The following is a 22,522-nucleotide window of genomic DNA, read 5'->3' as shown; positions in this document are numbered from 1 at the left end:
GCTCCGATCGGCCCCGGAGCCGCCACCGCCGCCGCCGCCGCCCCGCTCGGGGCGCGGGCGCCGACGGCCCGGGGAGGCGCGAGGGCGGCGGCTCCGGCGCGGGCTGGGCGGCGGCCGCGGGGTCAGCGGGGCGGCGGCGGCGGCGGTGGCGGCTCCGGGGCCGATCGGAGCGGCGCCGCGCGGGCCGGACGCGCTGATAACCGCGGGGGCCCCCGTGCGGCGCGCGCGCTGATTGGCTGCGGGCGCCCGCGGCCCGGCCATTGGCCAGCGCCCCGCCCGTCTGCGCGCCCCCGCCGGCCGCGCACTCCATGAAGGGCCCATTAGCGAGGCAGGTGCCTCCCCGGCTGTAAATTTGCCCCCTGATTTATCTCCCCCGGGACGAAATAAATCCCGTTGGATGGGAGTTTAGTTAGGCAAAGGTTTTAATGGGAAATCAGGAAAAAATACGAGAACATATTTTATCGCCCGAAAGAATGCAGATTTGAGGATCCGCTCAGCACGCTCTGTGCGCCCCATTCGGTGAAGAGCCCCAGGTGCGCGGCTCGGGGAGCCAGCCGGCGCCGTCGTGGGGGCACGGCCGGAGCCTCCAAACCCGCCCCGGCGGCTTCCCGGCCGCCCCGGGCTCAGGCGCCAGGAGTGCCGCGAACATTTGGGGGTAACTTTCTGTGGGACGCAGACGCGCGGGGGACGCTGGACCGCGTAGCCCACGGTAGTCCACATGCCGAAGGGCCAGCGCGAATCTGCCCGGCTTTCACCAGCACTCTGGCGGCGCGCTGCTGGGACCCGGCCCGGGGCCACGCGCGAGGCCGGCGACTCGCGGGCGCTGCCAGGCGGACAGTTCCCGGTCCCCTCCCAGCCCGCGGCACTGCCCTCTGCCGGGTCGGGGCGCGGGGACAGTGCGGGCCTGCGGGCGCAGACTTTCCCTGTCGCGAATTCGCAGCTTGGCTCCCGGGAAGCAGCCTGAGCCTCAAGCTTCGACCCGAACCCCACCCCCGACCGAGCCCACAGGCCGCGGTCTCGCGAAGCGCCACCCGAGACCACAGAGCAAGGACCAACCGGGCTCAGAGCCCAGACGCAGGGCGGGCGGCGGCCACGTGCAGGTCCTGGACGGATGCGCTCTCCAAGTGCACCGGGCAGAGCGGGGCCTTCACAGGGTCGCGGGGGGGAGGGGGCGGGGGCCCGCTGTTCCCTTCCGGTAGGAAAAGCCCCCCAGCCCGTCGCATGGCTGTGGGATTCAAATTAGATCGTAGTGGACCCTGGGCGCCGGCAGAGAACAGGCGCAGAGTAAAATGCTGGGCGTTGTGCCTTCATCCTTTCGCGGGGGGTGTCACCTTAAACCCTGTGGGCTCTTACTGTTACTCGCTGCCTGCTCCGGGACGTGACCCGAAGGCCAGGGGACAGAGGGCATTGCTTGGCCAGGGGTGGGCGGAGTGCGCCAGGCCGGCTTCTCTGGGGCCTACTGCGGTTTGTCAGCAACGACTTTTGGGTATCACCGAGCCCGCGGGGCTGTGGATGCTGTGAACGAAGGCCAGCGACCCGGCTCGGTGCAGGCACCCAGCGTCCGCTCCCACGGTGTCCTTTGGGGCTCTGCTTTCGTTTTGGGCAGTTAGTGGTGGGGTCTTGGCTCTGAGGGTCCCTGCGCCAGATCCAATCGGACAGCCACGGGCCTGTGGGGCTGGGGGGCCTTCGGTGCTCACCCCTGGATTGGGGCGCCGTGCTGCGGGGTGAGGCTGCGGGCACATGGGGCCCTCAGCTTCGCGTGTGGTGCGGTTCCTCTCTCCCCACATCCTTCCCCCGCCGCACCTGCCCAATCCGGTGTGGCCGCCCCGCAGGCGCTCTGTCCCAGCGGAGGCTGAGCCCCAGGACACTGGCAGCGCCCCTCTGGGACTCCTAGGATTCCCGCGAAGCTTCTGGCGGCAGGTCCCCCCGCTGCCAGACCCGCTCCGTCTCGCTTAGAACACGCCCCACTTCCTCGGAGCAAGAACAACCTGTGTGCGCCCCGACCGCCTGGGCTCGGGGACACTCTCCCTGCAGGACTGGGGCCGCTCTGGGCTCCCCAAACCCCCTACCCCTGGCAGACGCTTGGTGGCCCAGGCTGGGGCTCCAGTGGGGGCGGAACTGAGTGGGCGGAGCCGAGTGGGGGCGGGGTCGCGTCCCTCCTCAGGTCCCCCTCTTTGCTCTACTAACCCTTGGATGGGCGGGGGCGACCAGAGGCTGCAGCGGGGCGGAACAGGAAGGGCGCGCTGGGGCAGGACGACAGGGGCGCACTCTCCTTCCAAAGGGTGTTGGCGGCTCTGGCTCGGAGCGCGGAGCGCGGATCCTGGCTCTGCGCTCTAGGCGGGAGCCTCCCAGCCGTTCTTTGTTTTTGTTTTTGTTTTTGTTTTTATCGCAGAGGAAAAAGAGCCCCCGAGTCGCTGTCCTGCGCCTCAGCGACCCTGGGTCTGTCCACGTCGCTGCGCCCTCCCTGGGCTCGGGCAGAAACGCTTGGGGTCGCGAGTGCGGCCGCGTCTCCTCTGGCTTCAGCGAGCGCGGCTCCCAGGGGGAGCCAGTGGCCGAGGCTGTAGGACCGGGCCGGAGAGAGAGTGCGCGCTGGGGCAGTGAGGTGCGCGGTGCGGGTCCTGGTGAGCTCCCCAGCCATCCAACCTTGCCAGGCGCTCCGGGGTTCGGGGTTTGCAAGCCAGCGACCCTGACGGTTTCCACTCTCCTGGACCCTCGCCTCGGGTCCCACTCCGTGCAGTGCCCCTGTCCCGGGTGTGAAGGCTCCCTGCATGAGACCTCTGACCTGCGCCCCTTCCACCCGCTTGCTGGGGCTCCTACCCGCACCCCCTTCAGTTCCTCCTTCCCTCCGGGGAGGTCCGAGGTGGCCTGCAGGGAAGAAACGCCCCTGGGCTCCCAGCGTTGATCCGCCCCAGAGCGGAGATGTTAGAGAATGCCACCTCCTGGTCTTGAAAATGTCTTGCAAAGGAAGGTGGGGCTTTCCCTGCAAACTTACACGTGGTCGGAAGGCGGAGAGCAGGCTGTTTGGTACAGACCTTTATGCACCCCGCATGTATTTTTTCAGCACCTACTGTGTGCCAGGCGTGCCCTGGGAGGGCCCCGGTAGGCAGTGCAGGCGCGTGCGGGGCGGGGGAGGGGGGCAAACCTTAGAGGAGAAGTTTCAGCAAGAGCCTGCTGGAGGGGACCGCTGTTTGGGATGTGGGGTCAGCACAGGTGGTCCCAGGTGTCCTCAAAGCACGGCTCCTTGGGGGAAGGTGGGAGGGGACAGGTGGGACACCAGACGGGAGCTTGGATTCCGGCTCCACCGGCAAAGAAGCAGTGAGTCCTCTAAGACACTGTCAGTGAAGGGGACATCACAGGTCCCTGAGCTGCCACCTGCCCCAACCATGACCGCTCTGGGCCGGGCTCTCTGGGGGCCGCCACCCCCCACCCCACACGTCCCCCCACACCTCCCCCCACACCCCTCCCTGCCCACCCGGCAGAGGGCCCTTGCTTTGTTCCCACAGCTCTCAACCACCCGTGGGATGAGACCCCGCAGTGGGGTCCGATTCAGAGATTGCTAACCCAGGGGTCCGTGAGCCAAAAGAAGGAAAGGGACCACTGAGGTGACCCAGATATAACCTTGCAGGTGCAGAGCTCACAGAGTAAGGGAAGACGTGGGGTCCCCAGGACCCTGGAGCCCAGGCCCAGCAGGCCACAGTGTTGTGGCTGCTCAAGAAGGAGGAGCTAGAGCAAATCGCACCCCTCCCCCCACAAAAGGCCCCCACTCCGCGCCCCCAGCACCACATGCAGAGTCTCTGCTGGCAGACCTCACCTACCCTGCCCCTGCCCTAGTTGGAGGAGTGAACAGGGCTGCCTAAAAGGCCCTGAGCTGGGCGGGGCAGGCGTGAGGAGGAGCTAGCTGCTCCCCCCACCCCGCCCACCCCACCCACGCTGCTGAGCCGGGTTCCCTGGATCCAGTCCCAGAAACACTCAAGGCCCCTCTGCCCAGCAGCATCTGTTGAGTGACCGGCTCTGGGCGCGGCGGCCTGTCCGCGTCCAGGTCAGCAAGGACTCCACATGCTCAGGTGTTTCGGGGGCTGAACAAAGGCTCCGGATGAAGGGGTGGACATACATCTGGGCCCCAGGCTTCGGAGCTCTGTGTCGGGTCCTGAAGGAGTCTGTGCTTCCCCAGGGGTAGACACCAGCGCGGGTCCCCTGAACCGCGGGGCGTCTTGGGCACGGAGAGGTGGGCAGGAAGAGGCTGGCAAGGCCTGGGAAGGCTGGGACCCTTGGCAGCTGGGAGGGGCCCTTGGAAGGGGGTCCCAAACATGTGCTAAGGAAGGGGCAAGGGACTGGGAGCAGGCTTGGGGTGCCGGGGAACCCCAGCTGCCCTCACCTTCTTGGCCAGGAATCTGGGCAGTAGTAAGGGGGGGTGAGACCTAGATGGCCAGGGGACACCTCCCCCGGTGCTCCCATGGACCCTGCCTTGCCCCTCCCTGCACCCCCAGCTCCTCCCCCTCACTCCAGGGCCTTTCTTTGTTTAAAAGCTACTTACCAGAAAAACGTCACATCCACAGAATTACCTGCCTGTTCTGGTGGCGAGGCCCGAGTTCCTGGTGTCTTGCACTGCGGGCTTCACTCCCCTCCTCGGCAAGTGTGTACAGTCCCACACACAAGGGCTCGATGGGAGGGGTCTTCACATCTGCACACCTGCTCCCCACGCAGGGTGGGTACGGGCTGCGTGCAGGCGGTGACCTGTGACTGGCCATACAACACAGGGTCACCGTCTGCTTTGGGGACATGAGTCCACAGACATCTCGTGGTTGCACGTGCCCACATACAGGTGTGTCCTTCCTCCGTTGACACGCAGCCAGTTATGGCCACCGTCACCAGCCTCTCAAGAGAGCATCTTACGAGGGGGGCAGAGCGTCATGGCTCACTCTTGGCTTCCTGACCTCTGCAGTCATGATGGCCCCTCCAGGTGGTCTGTCTTCCTCCTTCACTTCCAGGGTCCCTCCCTTGGGACCCACACACTCCACAGAGACACCCCACAGGCTCCAGCCCAGTGGACACCTGCAGCCAACAGCTGGAATGAGCTCCCCTGCAGAGGGAGTTTGGAGCCAAAGACAGGGGATTCCCGGTGGGCTGGTCCACGCCAAGGTCGCAGCAAACCTGAGCCCTCAGGCCCGCCCTGCCGCTTTGTTTGGCGGTCGTGCTTCTGAGAGGCGCCCAACTCTCCCAGAGCCCCGTGCCCCCACCCCCACACCCGTGTGCCACATTCCAGAATGGGTCAGGCTGCAGCCCCCTCTCCACACCCAGCACCCAGCGAGAGGGACCTGCCACTCCCCGGGACCTGGGCCATGCTGGAAACCACCCCCTCCCCTGTGCCGTGAGGACTCAGGGTCCAGGCCAGGGGAGCTCTGCAAAGCTGCCCAGGTCCCAGTCACAGGAGGGCCCCCCAGGAGGGGCCGCCCCACATCAGGACTGCAGAGGCCAGTCCTCAGGGCGGCCGTCATACCGCGTCTCAGAAGCCCTCTTCCGGGGTCCCAAGAATCTTGTCTCCTTGAGGAAAGGACAAAGGGAAGTGGCCGTAAATCACAGCTCAGAGCTCATTCCCCAGGGCCGCGTGGGCCCCAGATGTGCAATCGTGGGTAATGAGCTCTCTCCCGGGGGCTGCTCTCCCGGGGGTGGAGGGGTCTGACTGCGAGCCAAACGTGCTAATTGAGCACCGAGTAAAAGATTTGTGTTAGGGCCTCTGCTCCACGGCCGTCGCTGTGCTCCCCGGACGGGACGGGACTGGCCAGGTGAAGGCTTCCAGAAGGGCTCTTGGCTACCGTCCAGGCCCGGTCCCAGCCCCCACTCCGTGGGGGCATCACGGCAGAGGAGGGCCTGGCTGTGCCACGGCAGCACCTCCCCAGGGGACAGGTGGTGTCCACCCCTCAGGTGCCCCTTCCTCACCCTGTGTGTCCAGCAGGCCTTGGCCACGTGGAAGGGGCTGCCCTCATCGTGGGGCTGTCTCTGCCCCTCCCTGTGCGCAGGGCCCGTGCTCCCTGACTTGAACCACCTTGTCCATTCCGTCGTAGGCCCTCAGGACCTGCCTGTCGCTTGAGTGGATGCAGCCACTGGTTGCCTGCAATGGGAGGTCCCGAGGCCCCTGGTGGGTCACAGAGTGACTGAGGCACTCGGCTGGGGAGGGGCCTGCTTCCCAGGAGACAGGACGGTTTGGAGGAAGCTGGGGGCCCCCAGAGTTCCCGAGGAGGGTGTCAGGATTCTGCCTGGGGAAGGAGCGTCTCTGATGAGAGCCAATTTGCTTTCTAGGGGGTCCTGAGCACCAAGGTGGGGAGGGCTGGACCCCAGCCAGGAGAGGGTCTCAGGCAAGAGCGCTGGGGCCTGTCCTGTTGTCCCAGTGACGGAACGTGCGGGGGCCTTGGTCTAGGAGGCCCTAGTGTTTGCCGGTGGGTGTGCTGTCCCATAAGGTCCAATAAGTGGGGACATCCAGCTGCGGAGAACAGCTCCTCTGACTCCGGGGGACGCACCTGCTGTGTGAGGCTCTATGCACCCCCTCCCCCAGGCTCCTTGTAATGTGTGGGGGTCTTTGGACCCCTGGCCGGTGCTGCCTGCTGCCTGGCTGTCCACCTGCCTGGGCAATGGGCTCCACATGGCTGGGGAGGGGAGTGAGCTTGGCCCAGTGCTCTGGTTTGGCCACGGGAGGCCCAGGGGCTCAGAGGCTGTGTGCAGTGCCCAGGCCCACCAGCCCCTCCCTGCCATGGGGTCAGGGGTGCGGGCACCCCCCGGGTGCTGGTGGCCTGTGGCATCAGTGTGCGGCTTGGTCTGCAGAGGCCCAGTGAGCTCTCCCCACCTGATGACGAAGGGCCCAGGAACGGTCGTATCTGGTGAAATTTTTCGAGGGAACGTGACCCACCACACCAGCCAGAGTTCTCCTGCTGCTGAGCCCGGTGACTTGCTTTGCTCCTCCTGGGAGGACTGTACTTGTCCTCCTGATGATGCAGCCACGGATTGCTGTGGCCAAGGAAAGGTGAGCAGAAGGGATGATTGTTGACCCAAGCAGAATATTTCAGACACCCTGTGTGTCCACCAGTTTTCGGGCTCTTTCCCTCTGGAGGAAAACGGCACTGCTCAGACCCAACCCAGGGTAAGACGACCCAAGGAGCAGGGCAGGCGACCCTGGGAAACCAGCCATGGGGCTTTGGTGGTGGGGATGTTTCTTACGCAGTGTCACTGAGCAGGGGCTGGCTGATGTGTGACTAGAGCATCCCAGAGCCCAAAGGAACAGGATGGTCTATGTTTTGAAGTCTCCAGTTGTGACTGACATTTGGGTAACCTTGAAGGGTTCCTCGTGACTTCCTCCCTGGACACCGGAGACATCTGATGGCAGTCCCTGCCCCCCGTTGCACAGTGCAACGGAAAGGGACACGTGGGCAGCTGACTGAGGAGCCATGGACAGGTAGGGCCAGGGGATCCTGGAGGCTCCGTGAGGAGGTGACCTAGAGCTGAGCCTACAGGAAGGTTGGGGTTCTGGGAGGTCTCTCCTGCTCCCAAGCAAAGATTTTGCAAACCCAGGGATTCCAAGAGCAGGCACCCCCGACCCAGGCCTCCAAGGTCTCTGGGAGCCCACCCCGCAGCCAGCACCTGGTACCCTGAGGTATCCATTCCCACAGAGGACTCCAGGAACTCCCTGACAGAGCAGCGGGTATGGGTCTAGAAACATCGCCAGCTGCCCAGGGATCAGAGGCCAGGGCGGGGGGCATGTCCCGGAAGACGTCACCAGAGGAAGTTCAGACCCACCGCGGAGGCCGACTGTGTCAGTGTTGCCCAAAGGCAGGTCCCCGACTCACAGCATGTGTGGCACACCGAGGCTGCCCATGACCGCTGGGCCTGGCACACCCAGGAGCAGAACCAGGACGGTCCTTGAGAATGCCCAAGGCCCCCGAGTGACACAAGCAGAACCCAGATGGAAAGGCCACGCCGTGTGGGGCTGAGCCGGGCAGTGGCTTCTGCCTTGGGCAGGCGTGCTGGGGGCAGGGCAGGGTGGCCAGATCCCATCCTGCAGGGGGGCCTGTGGACAGCAGCATCTGGAGGACACGGGCGGCCTGGGGGTGTCCATGTGAGTAGGGCACATGGGGAAGAGGCACGGGGTGCTCAGTACGGCCCTCACTCCTAGATGCGGCGCCGGGGATTCTGGGCTCTGGGATTCTCCTCTGCAGCCTGCCCCTCCCCCGGCCAGAAGGGAGCCCGCAGCCAGCCTGGGCTGGGCATGCAGGGGTGCAGGCAGGGGGCTCACGGCTCCAGCGGTGGCCGAGGCTGGCTGACCGCAGGGGCCGGGTGAGGACCTGCCCATCGGGGGTGCCCTCGCTGGCCCCGCGTGCACACAGCATTCTTGCCGTCTTCGGTGAAGTGATAGCTGTTCCCAGAAGGTCGGCCTCGCTGCCCCGTGAAACCCTGAGGACCTGCAGCAAGTTCTGACCACCCCACGCGAGGGGCCTTCCTGACGGTGTCACCCTGCGGTGCGGTGGCCACGGCCGGCGTCCGGGACCCGCCACCCTCCTCGGTGCTTTGTTTCCCTTCTCTGCTCCGGTTCCGTGGCCCCTACCGTGGGTCATCACTTCTACTCTTCTTCCCTTGGGTGCACCGAGGACGGGCCGGAGCTATCCCCCCGGAAACCCCCGGGACGAGCGGGAGAAGGGGGCAGGCATGTCCCTGACAAGCACGATTCATGCATGACACGCAGACCCCTGAGTTGGAAAAGTGACCCAGATCTGTAGGTTTGACCCAAGTCGAAGTCGCAATCTCCAGTGGCCGGCACTGCCAGTGGCTTGGAGACGCACCTGGTGCCAAAACCCTTGGAGCTGGCAATGACAGAAACGCACGAGGACATGGAAGGAAACCCACGGGTGGCCACACACTCCAGCCACGCTCCCCATGCGGGCAGGGAGGGAGGAACATGTGACCTGGTAAACACGCGGGGTTCTCCGTCCTGAAAACAGGGCCCTGCTGTGGTCACGGGAGGGGAGCACTGGGGGGTTCACCGATGCAATGCTTATGGCCGCAGGGCCCCCACACCTGCTGTGGGGCATCGTCCAAACTGCGAGGGCCCGTGGAGGTGTGTGTGGGGACTCCCCGCCCTGAGGGCGTCTCTAGCGTCCTGGCGTCCTGCGCACTTTGTTTCGTAAAACACACGGAGGTCGCCTCATCGTTAAATCTGCGAACCGTTACCCAGAGAAGGAGCCTGGCCGGACCCTCGCGTGCCGGACGCTCTGGAGAGGGACGGTGGCGAGATCAAGTCCCACAGTGTCTCTGTTGTATTCTCTGCTGTGTTTTGGCTTGTTTTCCTACGAGCACGCTTTCCTTTCATCGCATTTATAAAAACACCACCAATGCCCATGCGTCTGGGGCCATGTGCGGGGCGAGTGCCGGGACCAGCCAGGCTGGCACTTGGAGCCCAGCTTCTCGGCCGTGAAGCAAGTTTGGCACGCCCGCCGCTGCTGTCACTGCGGGTCCGGCGCGGCCAGGACAGAGTGGGGCAGGGACACAAACGTGATAGAATCCCAAGGACGACTCTGGGTCTGTCCTGAAGTCACCGACATGGCAGGCGGGGGACCATGTTAGCGGGTCAGCCCTGGCAGCCGTAGCAGATCACGCCCTGCCCTGGGAGCGGGCGGTGGGGAGACATCACCCAGGTGGTTCTGACCCGAACTGGGCGCCCAGGACACACCTCCCCCCCACCCCCGGTCCTCTAAGTAGGTTATTGACCTGTGCCCTGTGTCTGGGTTCCTACCACGGCACCAAGAAACCCACTGGGCCCCACGGCCGCGGCGTCCCTGCAGCCCCGCCTTCCGCCTTCCGCCTCCCGCGGGAGTTTTCGTCAGTTTCTGCGTCCGTGGAGTCGTGGGGCTGCAGGCCCTCTCGGGCCACCCCCAGCCCCAGTGAGAGCCTCAAGGGCTGGCCAGGATTTCCAGGCTGATCTGGCGGGTGGGGGGAGGTGCCGCGTGACAGCCACCTGGAGGGGAGAAGCGCAGGAGGCGGCGGGAGGGGCCTGGGCTCTGTCCACGGGTAGATTCGGGGGCACTTCTGTGGGGTGTTGGGGGGATACAGGCTGATTCAGCTGTGCTGAGTCGGGCTGAACCGAAAGCCAGGGGACGTGAAGCATTGGCAGCCGGTGCCGGGGGCTTCTGGGCGAACAGGGTGTCTGGTTGTGAACCAGGGGGCCGAGAGGCAGTAATAGAATCTGGCACCTGCCCGACTTGAGGCCAGCCCCACTCAGGCCCCACGTGCCTGGGCCCTAACTGCTGATGTCACGGGGGTGGGCCCGTGGAGCAGCCTCGCGGATGGGATTCATGTCCCACGCATGACCTCGCATGACCAGGCAGAGGCAGCGTGCGCACCGCCATCGGGGCTGGCCTGCGGGGGCCGTTGCTCCTGGGGGCATCTCCTGAGAACCCGGCGGCTGGGCTGGTAGAGGCTCTGGCATAGCACACCGGCTGGCCAATGCCTCCTCCCCCCAGCTCCTGGTCATCCTGATGTGTACCTTGAAGGTGGCATCATATGGAAATGAGCTGCTCCCGGGGCTACGGCAGGACCAGCCCAGCCAGCTGGAGAGCACAGGGACACGGGGTTCAGTCGCGGCCACACCAGAACAGGAGCAGCCCCGGCAGGACCGGGCCCCTCCCTGAGTAGCCGGCCGGAAGTCCCGGACTAGAAGCGGTCAGAGGACTCCTCCTGACCGGCCCTCAGCTCCTCGCGCCACCTGGTTTCCTGCTGACCCGGCGCCTGCAGACCAGAGCTGGGTCCAGAGCCAGCAGGTCACGCGTGAGTCTGTGGCTTCCCAAGAATGAGCACACGCAGGCGAGTGGGCTCCGGCGCCTGACCGATCGGGGTGTTTGGAAAGAGAGTTTCTGCCCCTGGAGAGCCCCGAGGCTTCGTGGTCACTGGGCCGACGGCGGTTCAGGGTGTCAACACGTCTCTGCTTCCCACTCGATGCCAGGATTTGGGCTCTGAGGACAGTGCCAGCGCTCAGCTCTCCGGGAAACGTGGCCTATGCCATTGTGAGCGGGGGTCTCACAGAGGGGGTGGGCTGGGGGGACTCCGGGCCCCAGCACTTTTCAGGACCCTGATGCGTTCCTCCCACTGCGTGGCTGGACAGCCTGGGCACGCACCTGGTCCTCTGTCTGCACTCATCCCCACACCTGTCATGTTCTACCTGCTCGAGGGGTCCGGGGTCTGGGATCAGGTGTGGCAGGATCCACCAACCAAAGGTGTTGCCTGCGTGGGCAGCGTCCACTGGGAGACTGATCGAGCATCCCGACTGGGTCCTGCTTCCAGAACGACGGCCCTTAACCCACAGCTCCAGAAACTAAACAAAATGCCTGAGAAGGCTCCGCGCACCTGAGCTCAGCCAGCAGCAGGTGTCACCCCAACAAATGATGATCCCCACAGAGCAGAGCTGGGGGTCTCACTGCTGAGCGCTGCTCCGAGGGCCGGTGACGCGCAGATGATGACCGTCCCGCCCGGAGCAGCCCCTGCTCACCTGCGTGCGCGTCTGCGTGCGGCCACACAGGTCATCGGGGGCTCCATGCGTCTCTACCTGGGACCTCGCAGGGAATGCCCCAGCCCAGGCCCCACACCCCTTGGCCAGCAAGTTCCAGTTGTGGTTCTGACCATGTACCTTGTGTCCACGCTGGGGCTAGGGCACAGGGCCCTGGGGTGAAACCGTGCCGCCTGACCCCTCATGACTGCTGCTGGTGGCAGGTGGCCCAGAGCAGCTGATGGGGGCAGCCTGGCCTTTTCTGGTCTGGCTAACTCTTCCCAAGGGAAGTGCCAGGACACAAAGCAGTCAAATCCCCAGCGAGCAGTGGTCATGTTCAGGGCTCCGGATGATGAAATTACTCCACATTATGCCCCTTAGGGATTTTAAAAGGAGAATGAAGACAGGGTTTCCAGCCTGGCTGTGAGAGTGGCGCTCAAAGAGCGTCCTGGGAATTCAGGGCACTCAGGGTCCCGCTCAGGGCTTTCCCGGAGACTCTCCTGTCTTTGTTTCTGTTGCTGACCCCCGTCCCGATGAGACCTTCACTGCTGCTCGTCTTGTCCTCCGGCTTCTGCAGGAGCCGACGGCGGCCTCGTTGCATAAATGCATTCCAGACCAAACGAACTGATAGAACTTGTCTGCCTCTGGGGGAAATTAAGCTGATTATAAGGTCTATTAAAATTTTATTAGTGTGAGATCTCTTTCCAACTGGCTTGCAGAAACAGTGTTGATCTATTAACCGCTCATACACCTGTAGAAGTAAGAAAAATTTGGAAAAGTAAAAAAGAAAATACAAACCCACTCTGGTCTTCCTTGTGCTGTGAACGTGGTGGCTCTGTGGATTTGCTTTCGTGCTAAATCTGCATCTCAGAAAACGGTGTCCCTGTGATTGGGCCAACAGCCGCGAGTGCCAGGTCACAAGGAAGGAGGCGAGCCGGACCGTCCCACCGAAGCCCTCGTTCCGTCTTGAGCAGGGTGACGGCCGAGACAGACCACAGCCCCGAGCAGTTTCTGGTTTAGAACCCGGGTCTGGCATGAGGCAGATGGTAGGACCACTACATCCTGGCTTAGGCGTCTCTAGGGTCACTTTTTTCTTTAACAGCCTAATTACATGACTTACTAAATGTCCTCCATGAAGGAGTCTGACCTGGTCAGTCCTGCACCCGGCGAGGCAGGACGTTCCCGGGGACTCAGAGGCTGGGCAGCCCGGCCTCAGCAAGCACTGCCACTGTTCCTGGGACTCCAGGCTGGACGCACCTAGGAAGATGAGGCCTGGGGTCCCAGTGGCTCACAAGCAGTATGGGAATGGGTGGCAAGGGTCGCCATGGGGCTGGCCTCCACCGTCAGGCCTGGCCCTGGAAGGCTCAGGGTTCTTTGGTGCTCAGCCCTGGTCAGTCCAGTCCACGAGAAGCGTTTGGAAAGGGCAGGAGTGAGCCCTGAAAAGTGGCTCTGTGAGAAGGCAGGCAGGAGGGGGACCCATCCTCCACTCCGGGGGCCGTAGGTCAGCTGGTCAGCGTCCAGCTCCTGCTACGGTGCAACAAGCTCCGGCCAGCTGGACAGACACTTCTTGTTAGGGTGTCTCCAAGGATGGGTATCACCACAGCCGAGCCAGGAGCCAGGAGAAGGGCCGGCCGGAGAGGCTGTTGGGAGACGTGGGCTTCAGCTGCAGGAGGCACGTGGTTCCAGAGCTTCTCCTTCTCACTGAGTCCCTCAGGGTCACAGTCGCCTTGATCCTCTGTCCCACGGCACAGACAGACTGCGGTGCTGGGGGCTGCTGGACCCCCCACCTCCGGGGCCGAGGGCCGTGTGGTGCATGCAGGGGAGAGGTGGGTGGTTCCGAGCAGCATTACAGGGGTGACCCACACCCTGGGCCCGAATGCAGGATGCATCACCTGTGCCCAGACACGGTGGTCCCCTTGGACAGAGCTGAACCCCATGTCTGGGCCTGTGAGGCCCACATCTCATGTGTCCTTGTTCGAGGACTCATTTCAGAGACATGGGTTTCGGCGAGGGCTCCTGGGACTGCCCCAGGGGCCATTTGGGGGCAGTAAGGGATGGGGGGAAAGGGGCAGCCGCCTCCACGATTATCCCAATACCACGTCCTGCCACTTGTCACAAAGAATTAAAATCTATAACAAGAAGATCTCAGAGCCCCACGTCATTTGGCCCATCAGCTTCATCCCGGCCCTTAGCCAAGCAAGGGGGCATTCATCTCGTCCTCTCCCTCCAGCCTCAATGAATTGTGATAAAAATGTCAAACAATTAGATTACGCTGGCCAACAGCGCGGCGTGATTGAGTGGTGAGGCAGGGCACGTCCCCTGAATCACCCTGACAAAGGCAGCCACGGCACAGGGCGACAAATCCCCCCGGACCCCCCCCTTTGCAGCGGGCACAGGTCTCGGCAGCCCCAGACTGGGGCCTGGGGGACGGGTGGTGGGGTGGGGGGTCGATGCTGAGGGAGATGGGAGCAGGCAGACCCTGGGGGGGTGACCCCGGGGGGGGGGGACACATTCACCCAGTGAGTAGACCCTCACGGGCCACTTCTCCCTGAGGGGTGTCCCCAGCGTGTGGGGTCCGGGCCCCGAGCACCCCAGCCTGGGCTGCGAGCCGAGACGGTCTGCGGTGGCCCCATTGAGCGCCCGGGCGGCCAGACCGGCCCTAGAGCGGCTCTGCCCGCTTCTTCCTCTGTGTGAGGGTGAAGACGTGTTGAAAATTGATTTCTGCTGGAAATGGGATAATTAAACTGGTTGTTTCTATCTCCATCATCGTCATAATAAAACGAGGGGACAGCAGGGTTGCGCATGGCATGAAGTAATATTGTCTGTCTTAATGCAAGGGAGCATTAATTGAATACAGATGGCCTTCCTGGAGCGGCTCAGTTATATTTCAGAGAAACGGGATAATGACGCCAGTTAATCATTTTTACAAGATAGAAAATTACTGGCTCCTCTGGGAAGATCATTAAGGAAAACAATTGTTCACAGCAATTGAAAATAGAGTTTTAATTATTTAATATAGAAATTAAACTATTGGAGACTGGTGCTGGAAGACGGAACTTAATAGAAATTTATACACAAGCATCTGTGAGCGTTTTAGCTTTATTAACCTGCCTAATTTCTTAACCTGGATCCATTGGGGAGCCTGCTTCAGCCGTGACTGGGCTTACTGCTTGCAGAGGGCCTGGCACACAGGTGCCCGCGGACCCCACACTCGCTGTCCCAGGAGCACCTGCTGGGAGCTGCTGGGGGCGGGGGGGCGTACCCAGGAACCCAGAGCACCTGCGCCAGGAGGCGCGTACGCCGGCCAGGACGGGCGGAGGCCAGGGTCTCCCGCTCAGCAGGGGCAGTGGGGTGTGTGAGGGCCGCGTCACAGAGGGGGACCTCAGGTGTGGCCGGGTGACGCTGCTCCACAGGGACTGAGGCACGGATGTGAAGTGTTAAGCTGGGGCAACCCACCTTACGGGCCACGTGACTGTGACCCCCTGGGTGTCCTGGCCAGAGCGAGGTACTGACCCCGGCCGGCCCGGCTCAGAGCCCACGTGACCCGAGCCCCCAGCCCACTCATCCTCAGGCTCACCTCCCCAGGGCGGAGGGGGACACCCCCATACTGCCCGCCCGATCTGCCCAGAGGACCTCGGTGCTGGCGCACTGGGCTCCCACGTGGGCAAGTGTCCCCTGGAGGCCAGAGGTGCTTTCAAGACTTTTGACTCAAACATCTGTAAATGGGAACTCCTGCTGAGTGGCCACGTGGGTGGCGGGCTGAGCATAGGAACGCGGGTAGAGAAATCCAGAAATCCATCCAAACACTGACCTCGGGTGTGGGCTGGGAGTACATTTTTCCCTTTGTTTTTATTCTCCAAATTTCCTACAAGAAGACATAGAGTTTTTTAAAAAAGTCCTTTTTTAAAAAATATGGAAATCACGGGGTGCCTGGGCGACTCAGTGGGTTGAGCGTGGGACTCAGATTCAGCTGAGGTCGTGATCTCGGGGTCCTGAGATCCAGCCCCGCCTCTGCGCTCAGCAGCAAGTCTGCTGGGGGTTCTCACGCCCTCTGCCCCTCCCCCACCTCTCTACGATACACGAGTCTTGACAAAATATGGAAATCACTATTTTCTTTTTCTTTTTAATATTTTATTTATTTATTTGACAGACAGAGATCACAGGTAGGCAGAGAGGCAGGCAGAGAGAGAGGAGGAAGCAGGCTCCCCGCTGAGCAGAGAGCCCGATGCGGGGCTCGATCCCAGGACCCCGGGATTGTGACCGGAGCCAAAGGCAGAGGCTTCAACCCACTGAGCCACCCAGGCGCCCCAGAAATCACTATTTTCAAGACTTAAATTAGTAAAGTGGATGCCACTTTTTAAAAAGGTGGTGACACGCACACAGAGAACACCCGGGGTTACGAGCGAGGGGCCCTGCCACGCTGGGCTGGGCCTGCACAGGCAGTCAGGCCCTTCCAGTCCCCTGCAGGCCCCAGCCCTGGGCAGCTGAGGCCGGGGCTCACGAGCGAGGGGCTCAGGTCAGGAAGCCTGGCTCCAGCCAAGGGCTCCCACGGCCACCGCACACATGCGGGTCACCGGTGCGGGGAGGGCGGTCTCCTGGAGCCCCCGGGCCCTCGTGACATTGCAGATCTGATCACCCTTCCTCTTAGGGCTGCCACCGTTCTAATTACATACTGTCTATTATTACCAATAAATTCCAAGCGATCTTTTTTCTCCTTATAGTTTTTAGGGTTCCATAAATCCCCCCTATGCAATTTTCCGTGCTTGAATATATTACGGAATGCCACGTCTGTTACAGAAGCTAATTGATAATGTGATTCGTCATGTGGCGGGGGCATAATTCAGAAAGTTATTTCAAAGCCTCCAATACGCGGACCAGCACTCGCGCTTCATATTTCTCACACGAGCAGACACGGTGTGAGGTAAAAAATGTGGGTTGTGCAGATGAAATATTCCCAGAGGCTTTTATTCTCGCTGTTTGGGTGGGAGCCAGCACCGCTCTAGAAGGGAGCTCATCTGTCCCGGCGGCTCGGACTTGAATTTATTCCCTGATCATTAGTTAGCTCTTTTTTTCTAAACTGGAACAAGTATGTGTACATGTTTGACAAAAGGGAAAAAATTAACCAAGAAGGAGGGAGTCGCCACGCTTAGACGCTGTCAGTGACGAGCTGCTTTTAAACTCCTCCTGTGGAGCTGGTTACGGACGGCCGAGAAGTTGCAGAAACAGCGCTGGGGACGCCCTTCACCGGCCGCCCCGGGGCAGTGTGGGGACCCCTGGCACAGTGCCACGCACAGACAGCGACCGTGCTCCGCCCGCCATGTGCACAGGCCACGTGCAAGGGTTTCCCACATGCGGATCTCTGGCCTGTGGCTGTGGGGGCTCCCTCCTGCCCCCCCATGCTGTGCCCGCGACACCAGCCTGCTCTCCCCGTCTGCGGCTTTGACCTCTGCGGAACCGGCAGAGGTGACGATGTCATCATCCGGGTGTGACCTTGCCGGCGTGGCCATTGCTCACGGCCTCGTGCCCCTGGAGCCATCTGGGGGCCATTGTCCACGGCTTCTCCTCTGGGGTCCTGCTGACTCGTGGACCAGAGCTGGCTCAGCCGTCACCAGCGAAGGACCCTCTTGATTCTAGGGCTTGCTCTGGGGGAGTAAGGCCGCTGCGGACGCGCGCATACGTGCTTCTCTGGGACGCGTGCCTGGGGGCGCAGGCCCGCTCATAGGCTCGTCACAGGCAGAGTTCCTGAGAACCGGTCCGACGGTCCTCCTGTGGCCGGCATCCTGTCACAGTCCCAGCAAGGACGGATACGGGCCTGGGTGCTCCCCACCTTCCCCACCACACCGTGTAGATGCTGGTGTCTACTTCAGCGGCTTTAGGGGTGCGCTGGGATACCTTGTTGCAGTCCGATTTCTCACCGTGTGGCCTGGCCTGGCTCTGACCCAGGATGGCCCAGGGCGGGCCCGTCTGACTCAGGGCAGGGAGGCTGCAGTGTGGGCTTCCCTCCCTCCCCCAAGTCCAGGACACATCAGGATGAAACCCCACCATCCACACCCCCTCACGTGTGCCTCACGGACGTGTGCTGTCTCCCATCCACTTAGCTCCTGGTTCTCACAGCCCAGAGGGGACCAGTGGGCACTTGGCCTGAGGCCTGACACCCTCTGGCCTGTGGGTCACTGTCTCTGGCTCCCTGGGGGCCCCAGAGCTGGTGCTTAGAGGCCAGAAGTCTCCAGGTGAGGCAGGCAGAAGACATGACCTCTGGGCGGACACCTTGCTGTGTCGGGGGCCTGGGAAGAGCCATGCTAGCAGCTCCCAGGGCCAGCGTCCCCAGGCCTTGCCACAGGCTTCCTGGGGCCCAGGGTGTTCTGTGGCCTGGCCCTGGCCGATGTCTGAGGGGCCGCTTGCCAGGACCCAGTGCCCCAAGACACTTCGACCCGCTTGCCCCCAGCCCATGGGCTCTCTAACGGCACTGGCTCCACCGGAGAGAGACCTGGAGCTGGCTCTCCCTGTCCCTTGGCCACCAGCCTGGGAAACTCTTGGGACACAGGCTCCTAGTACCTCCTAGTACCTCGCCCTGGTCTCCATGTGGGCCAGGAAGGCTTGGGGCCCGGTGGGAGAACACCTCCTGGGGACCAGGGCATGTCTTCTTCCTACAATCACCCTCAAGTCTGGCTGAGAGTCCAGCTCTGAGGACAGTGGCTTCTCCCCAGGCTCCCCTGGTCCGCTGTGGTGCCCACAGGCGGCTGTGGCACGCTCTGCCCTGCGGGCCTCGGAGACCCACTTCCGGCCTCTAGCGCACACACTGTGGCTCTCTATGGAGCTTCTGGTCCTCTCCTGGGGGGCGTCCACGGGCCCTGGGGCTGGATTCCACGCACTCACTCATTCGGCAAATGAGGTGGCTGAGGGCCACCTGGCACAGACCCGGACAGCTAGTGACCCCTTCAGGGGACTCAAGCCTTGCCGCGCACCCAGGTCACAGACCACAGCACAGACACGTGATGCAGACACTTGACGTCATCATTTACTAAAGCGCTTACACCAGACACGATGGCGTTCTTTGTCCGGCGATCACCGTGGGCCTCGAGGGACCGAGAGCCTCAGCCCCAGGGCCAGCCCCTCTCCCAAATACAGGCGGCTCCCCCACCACTGGGACCCGAGGGAACGCACAGGGCAGGGAGGGTTCTGGGGGTCCTGGCTGCTGTGTGGTCAGCCCCCAGGCAGAGCCCCGCAGAGACGCTCCTCGCCCCGCAAGGGGCCCCGTGCGGGCCGGGCAGGAGGAGCTGAGGAGGCGGCGCCAGAGCGAATCAGACTCGGGATGGCCCTGGTGTGACTGGACAGAACTGGGGTCCGCGTGCGGGGCCGCCGCAGAGAGGGCACCTGTAGGCGGGCAGGGCTGGTGGTGGGTCCTGGGAGGGGCAGTCTACGTCCTTCCCTGGGGGGGTCCCCCGATGGCCAGGTGCGGCAGTCCGTACAGGACCAAGTTGAGGACGACGGACAGCCGTTCGGAGTCGCCGCGCCGCGGCAGGTGGGACAGCTGCTTGTCCCTGGAGGCCCACGGAGGCTCGCCTGAGGGAGAGTGGGGCAGCGCAGCTCACTGGGGCAGGGCTCGCCGCAGACAAGGGTGCTCCTGCCCCTGCCTCCAGCCGCAGCCCCACCTGGGCACCTGCCATGAGTCGACACCCACAGACACAGAGGCCCACAGGCAGTGGCACCCGGCCAGGGAGGGACCTCGCCAGGCCCTGGCCCACCTGCCCCTCCACACCACTCCCAGCCCTGTGGGCCAGGGGCCGGAAGGTCCTGCCCGCTCTGGGCCTCTCTGGCCACCAGCTGAAGACCACCCTGATGGCGGGGGGCCTGCGTGACAGCCAAGGTTTTGTCCCTTCCTTTCAGTGCACATCCACGTGGGACGACATAGGCCACGCGGGCGCCGTGGCTTCCCCTTCTTCTGTCCCCAAAGTGACTCCCTAGCAGCTCCTCACCCCACGGACTCCTCTTGCCGTCCCCCCCTCTTCAGGCACCGGCCAGTGCCAGGCCCTCCCTCCCTTCCTCCCACCCTCCCACAGGCGTTCGACAGCCTCTACTGTTTGGTGGACGAGTTCTGGGCACTGTGGACCACGTCACTTCTAAGTTTTCAGCTCCTTTTGCGCGGCGCGTTTTGAAGGTTTCATGCTCCCGCCCCAGAGAGCACGCCTGGCCTTCCAGAACGTGGGCACCTTGAGCCTTTCCAACGCCTGGTGTGTTTGGCCCTGAGGACCTGTGCTGCCGGCACTCACTGGGGAGGCTGTGCTCTCGGGCAGCACGTGCTGAGCCCCAGAAGTGGCCTGGAAGTGGCGGGCACCCCAGCCCTGCAGCGCCTCGGGGACGCTGGCTGGGAGGTGGCCCTGCACAGCCTGGGCAGCAGCGGGGACGGGGACGGGGGACAGCTTCCATTACCGTGGCTCCTCGAGTCACCAGCTCCCGTTCTCTGAAGGAGACGGACTGCTCTCCCGATCGGCCGGCCAACAGTCAGCATGTCTAGGAAGGAAACATCCCTCAGACTGGCTGGGGCACTGCTGGCAGCCTTCAAGAGAGGCCCACAGGGCTGGGGACGACCTGGGACACCCGCACCCACTCACTTTCCCACAGGATGCTGGCCCGCAGCGCGTTGTCCTGCAGGAATGTCGGCCACTGGTTTGCCAGGATGCTCCTGACCCCCACCAGACTCAGAAGGATGGTGGTCTTGATGGGGTCCTCCAAGGACAGCTGGGGCACACTGGGGGGGGATCGAGGTCCAGTGGGATGGCCTGAGCCAACCCCAGGCCACAGCCCAACTGGCACCAAGTATCAGACTGACAGCTCTTCAGATTCTTAAAAGACTCAAGAACCACATCCCCCCCTGGCCCCTGCCCGCTTGAAATGCCATTTAACAAAACAAGGTTTCCGGAGCTTCGGGACCCACACCCAGCCTTGCGGTGGAATCAGAAGACAAAGCATCATGGTGAGACGGGCCCTGGCTCAGCCACCTTGGCAGCCCACATAGGCCCTGGGGTGCGTGGGATGCGGGGAGCTTGGAAGCCAGGGCACCCTCCCAGCTGCCAGCCCTCTGCCCCCTGGCCCAGTCCCCACAGGCCTTGGTTTGCCGCTGGAGCTCCCCTCCCTCCTCCACTGCACACCCCCCCAACAAGACTCTTCCAGGAAAGAGACTGGGGGCAAATGGCTCCGCCCATTGGGACGCAGGGACACTCTGTCCCCCCCCCCCGGGAAGCACATTCATCAGTCGTAGGCCCTGGACACCCCCATTCAGTGTGTGGAGGCCAGGCTGCTGGCTCCAGCTGGCGTAGGGGGCCGGCAGACACCTCTTCTTCTCGGAGTTCTCCATATGCCGCTGCATGCTCTCGTAGGACCGCGTCAGGTCCAGCAGGACCATCATCTGGCACTCTGCGGGGCACAGGAGGGACAGTCCTGCAGTGGCACTCCCAGGAGCAAGAGGCCGGTGCGGCCCGGGGTGTTGCCCGGGGTGTGGGAGCCTCAGGGAAACGCAGCCCAATATGGCCGAGGCTCTGTCCTGACGTCCATACACCCTTTCCCAAGACCCACTGGCTGCACCAGCACACGGGGACATTCTCTGCCTCGGGAACCCCACACCCTTCCAGTCATCTCGTGCAACTGGCTCAGCTCCGGCTCCCCAGCCTGCCGGGGATGGTCTCAGGCTCACGGCAACACTCGGCCGTGGGCAAGCCGGGAGCCCCACGTGCACAGAGTTGACTCCCCGCTTCCTGCAGTGGCCTGAGGGCAGGCACCAGGATCAGCCTCAGTCGGGAACAGGGACTCCAGGAGCGCTGTTGCTCCCACAGGAGCCTGCTGGGCCTAAAAATTCCTCTGACCCCACACATCTGAGAAGGCCTTGTTTCTACCTCCACTTGGGGCAAGGAACGCGCCGCTGGCAGGCTTCCGGGGCTAGGCGGGCTTTTGCATGGCCCGTCTCCAGGGGGCTGAGAGGGAGCCAGACCGCAGATAATGATGTGAGGGTGTTCAGGTGCCCTGACCATGGGACACATGTCCACGTGCTTGTTGTGCTCTTGTCACTGGGCTACGTGCCTCTTGAGGGTCCCTGAAAAGGCTCTCCTAGCGACGATGTGGTGCGGCCGGTCAGCCCCTGCCTTGGGACAAGTTCACTCAAGAGCGAGCCAGACCGCCCACTCAGAAGTCCTCAGGGGGCAGCCAGAGGGACCACAAGGCCTCGAGTGCCCATGTTTACAGTGTGGGGGGGGGGTTCTGATCAGTGTGTTCTGGAAATGCCCACCGTAGCCCTCCCGGACTCTGCAGGCCCAGCTCTGCGGGTGACCCTCCCAGCTCCTGCCTCTGGCTGTACCGGCCAGGTCTGATATTCCGAACTGGGTCTCTGAGAAATGGAGGAGGGGGACGAGAGCAGGAGGGGACATCCCCCAGAGCCGCGTTGTGCTTGCCCGGGCCCCCTGAGCCCTTCTCCAGACAATGACCGATGGGGACACAGGGGCCTTGCTCTGTCCCTGAGTGGACGCGTCTCACGCAATTCGGGGGCTGCTGGGGGCCCCGAGGGACCGTCTCACCTCGTAGGTTCATGGCAGCCAAGCGCTCCACCAGGACGTGGGACAGGAAGCTCTCCATCCCGTAGAAGAAGAAGCCGCTGCAGCTGCCCAGGAGCTGCTCCCACTCGGCCTGGCTGCGGAGGGAAGCAGGGTGCCCGGCGGGTGGGGCCGGAGGCAGGCAGCGGGAGTCAGGGTGCCCCCGGGGCGCTGGGGCCCGGACCACATCTGGCCCTCAGCAGCAGGCCGGACCCACCCTCAGGACGTGCTCTGAAAGCACAGCCTGCCCTGCGCTCTTCACTCCCCGCCCCACCCCTGCCAGGGCAAGACTAACGCCCACCCTCCTGCAGCAGCGTCGACCGCCGTCCGGGGTTCTAGCCCCCGGTTCTCCCGAGAATGGGCCTCGGGTACCCGCAACGCTGTCTCCTCTCGCTGAGCAGTGGCTCTGGAAAGGGCTGGA

General features: G+C 63.3%; 1 protein-coding gene across 1 annotated transcript in view; it reads right to left on the bottom strand.

Moving 5' to 3' along the window:
- Nucleotides 1–18,938: 18,938 nt before the first annotated feature.
- CFAP46 (cilia and flagella associated protein 46) overlaps nucleotides 18,939–22,522 on the bottom strand; it is a 91,050-nt gene continuing 87,466 nt past the window's right edge. Inside the window, exons 56-60 of the mRNA XM_032882193.1 lie at nucleotides 22,087–22,199; nucleotides 20,854–20,935; nucleotides 20,134–20,270; nucleotides 19,952–20,032; nucleotides 18,939–19,084 (exon numbers count right to left, since the gene is read on the bottom strand). Of these exons, the coding sequence (XP_032738084.1) occupies nucleotides 18,939–19,084; nucleotides 19,952–20,032; nucleotides 20,134–20,270; nucleotides 20,854–20,935; nucleotides 22,087–22,199 (559 nt within the window). The remainder of the gene's footprint in view (nucleotides 19,085–19,951; nucleotides 20,033–20,133; nucleotides 20,271–20,853; nucleotides 20,936–22,086; nucleotides 22,200–22,522) is intronic.

This window comes from Lontra canadensis, unplaced genomic scaffold (genome assembly GCF_010015895.1).
Source record: "Lontra canadensis isolate GAN:19392208 unplaced genomic scaffold, GSC_riverotter_1.0 scaffold79, whole genome shotgun sequence".
NCBI lineage: Eukaryota > Metazoa > Chordata > Mammalia > Carnivora > Mustelidae > Lontra > Lontra canadensis.
The sequence above is the reverse complement of the archived record's forward strand: the minus strand, read 5'-3'. Positions and strand labels throughout refer to the sequence as shown.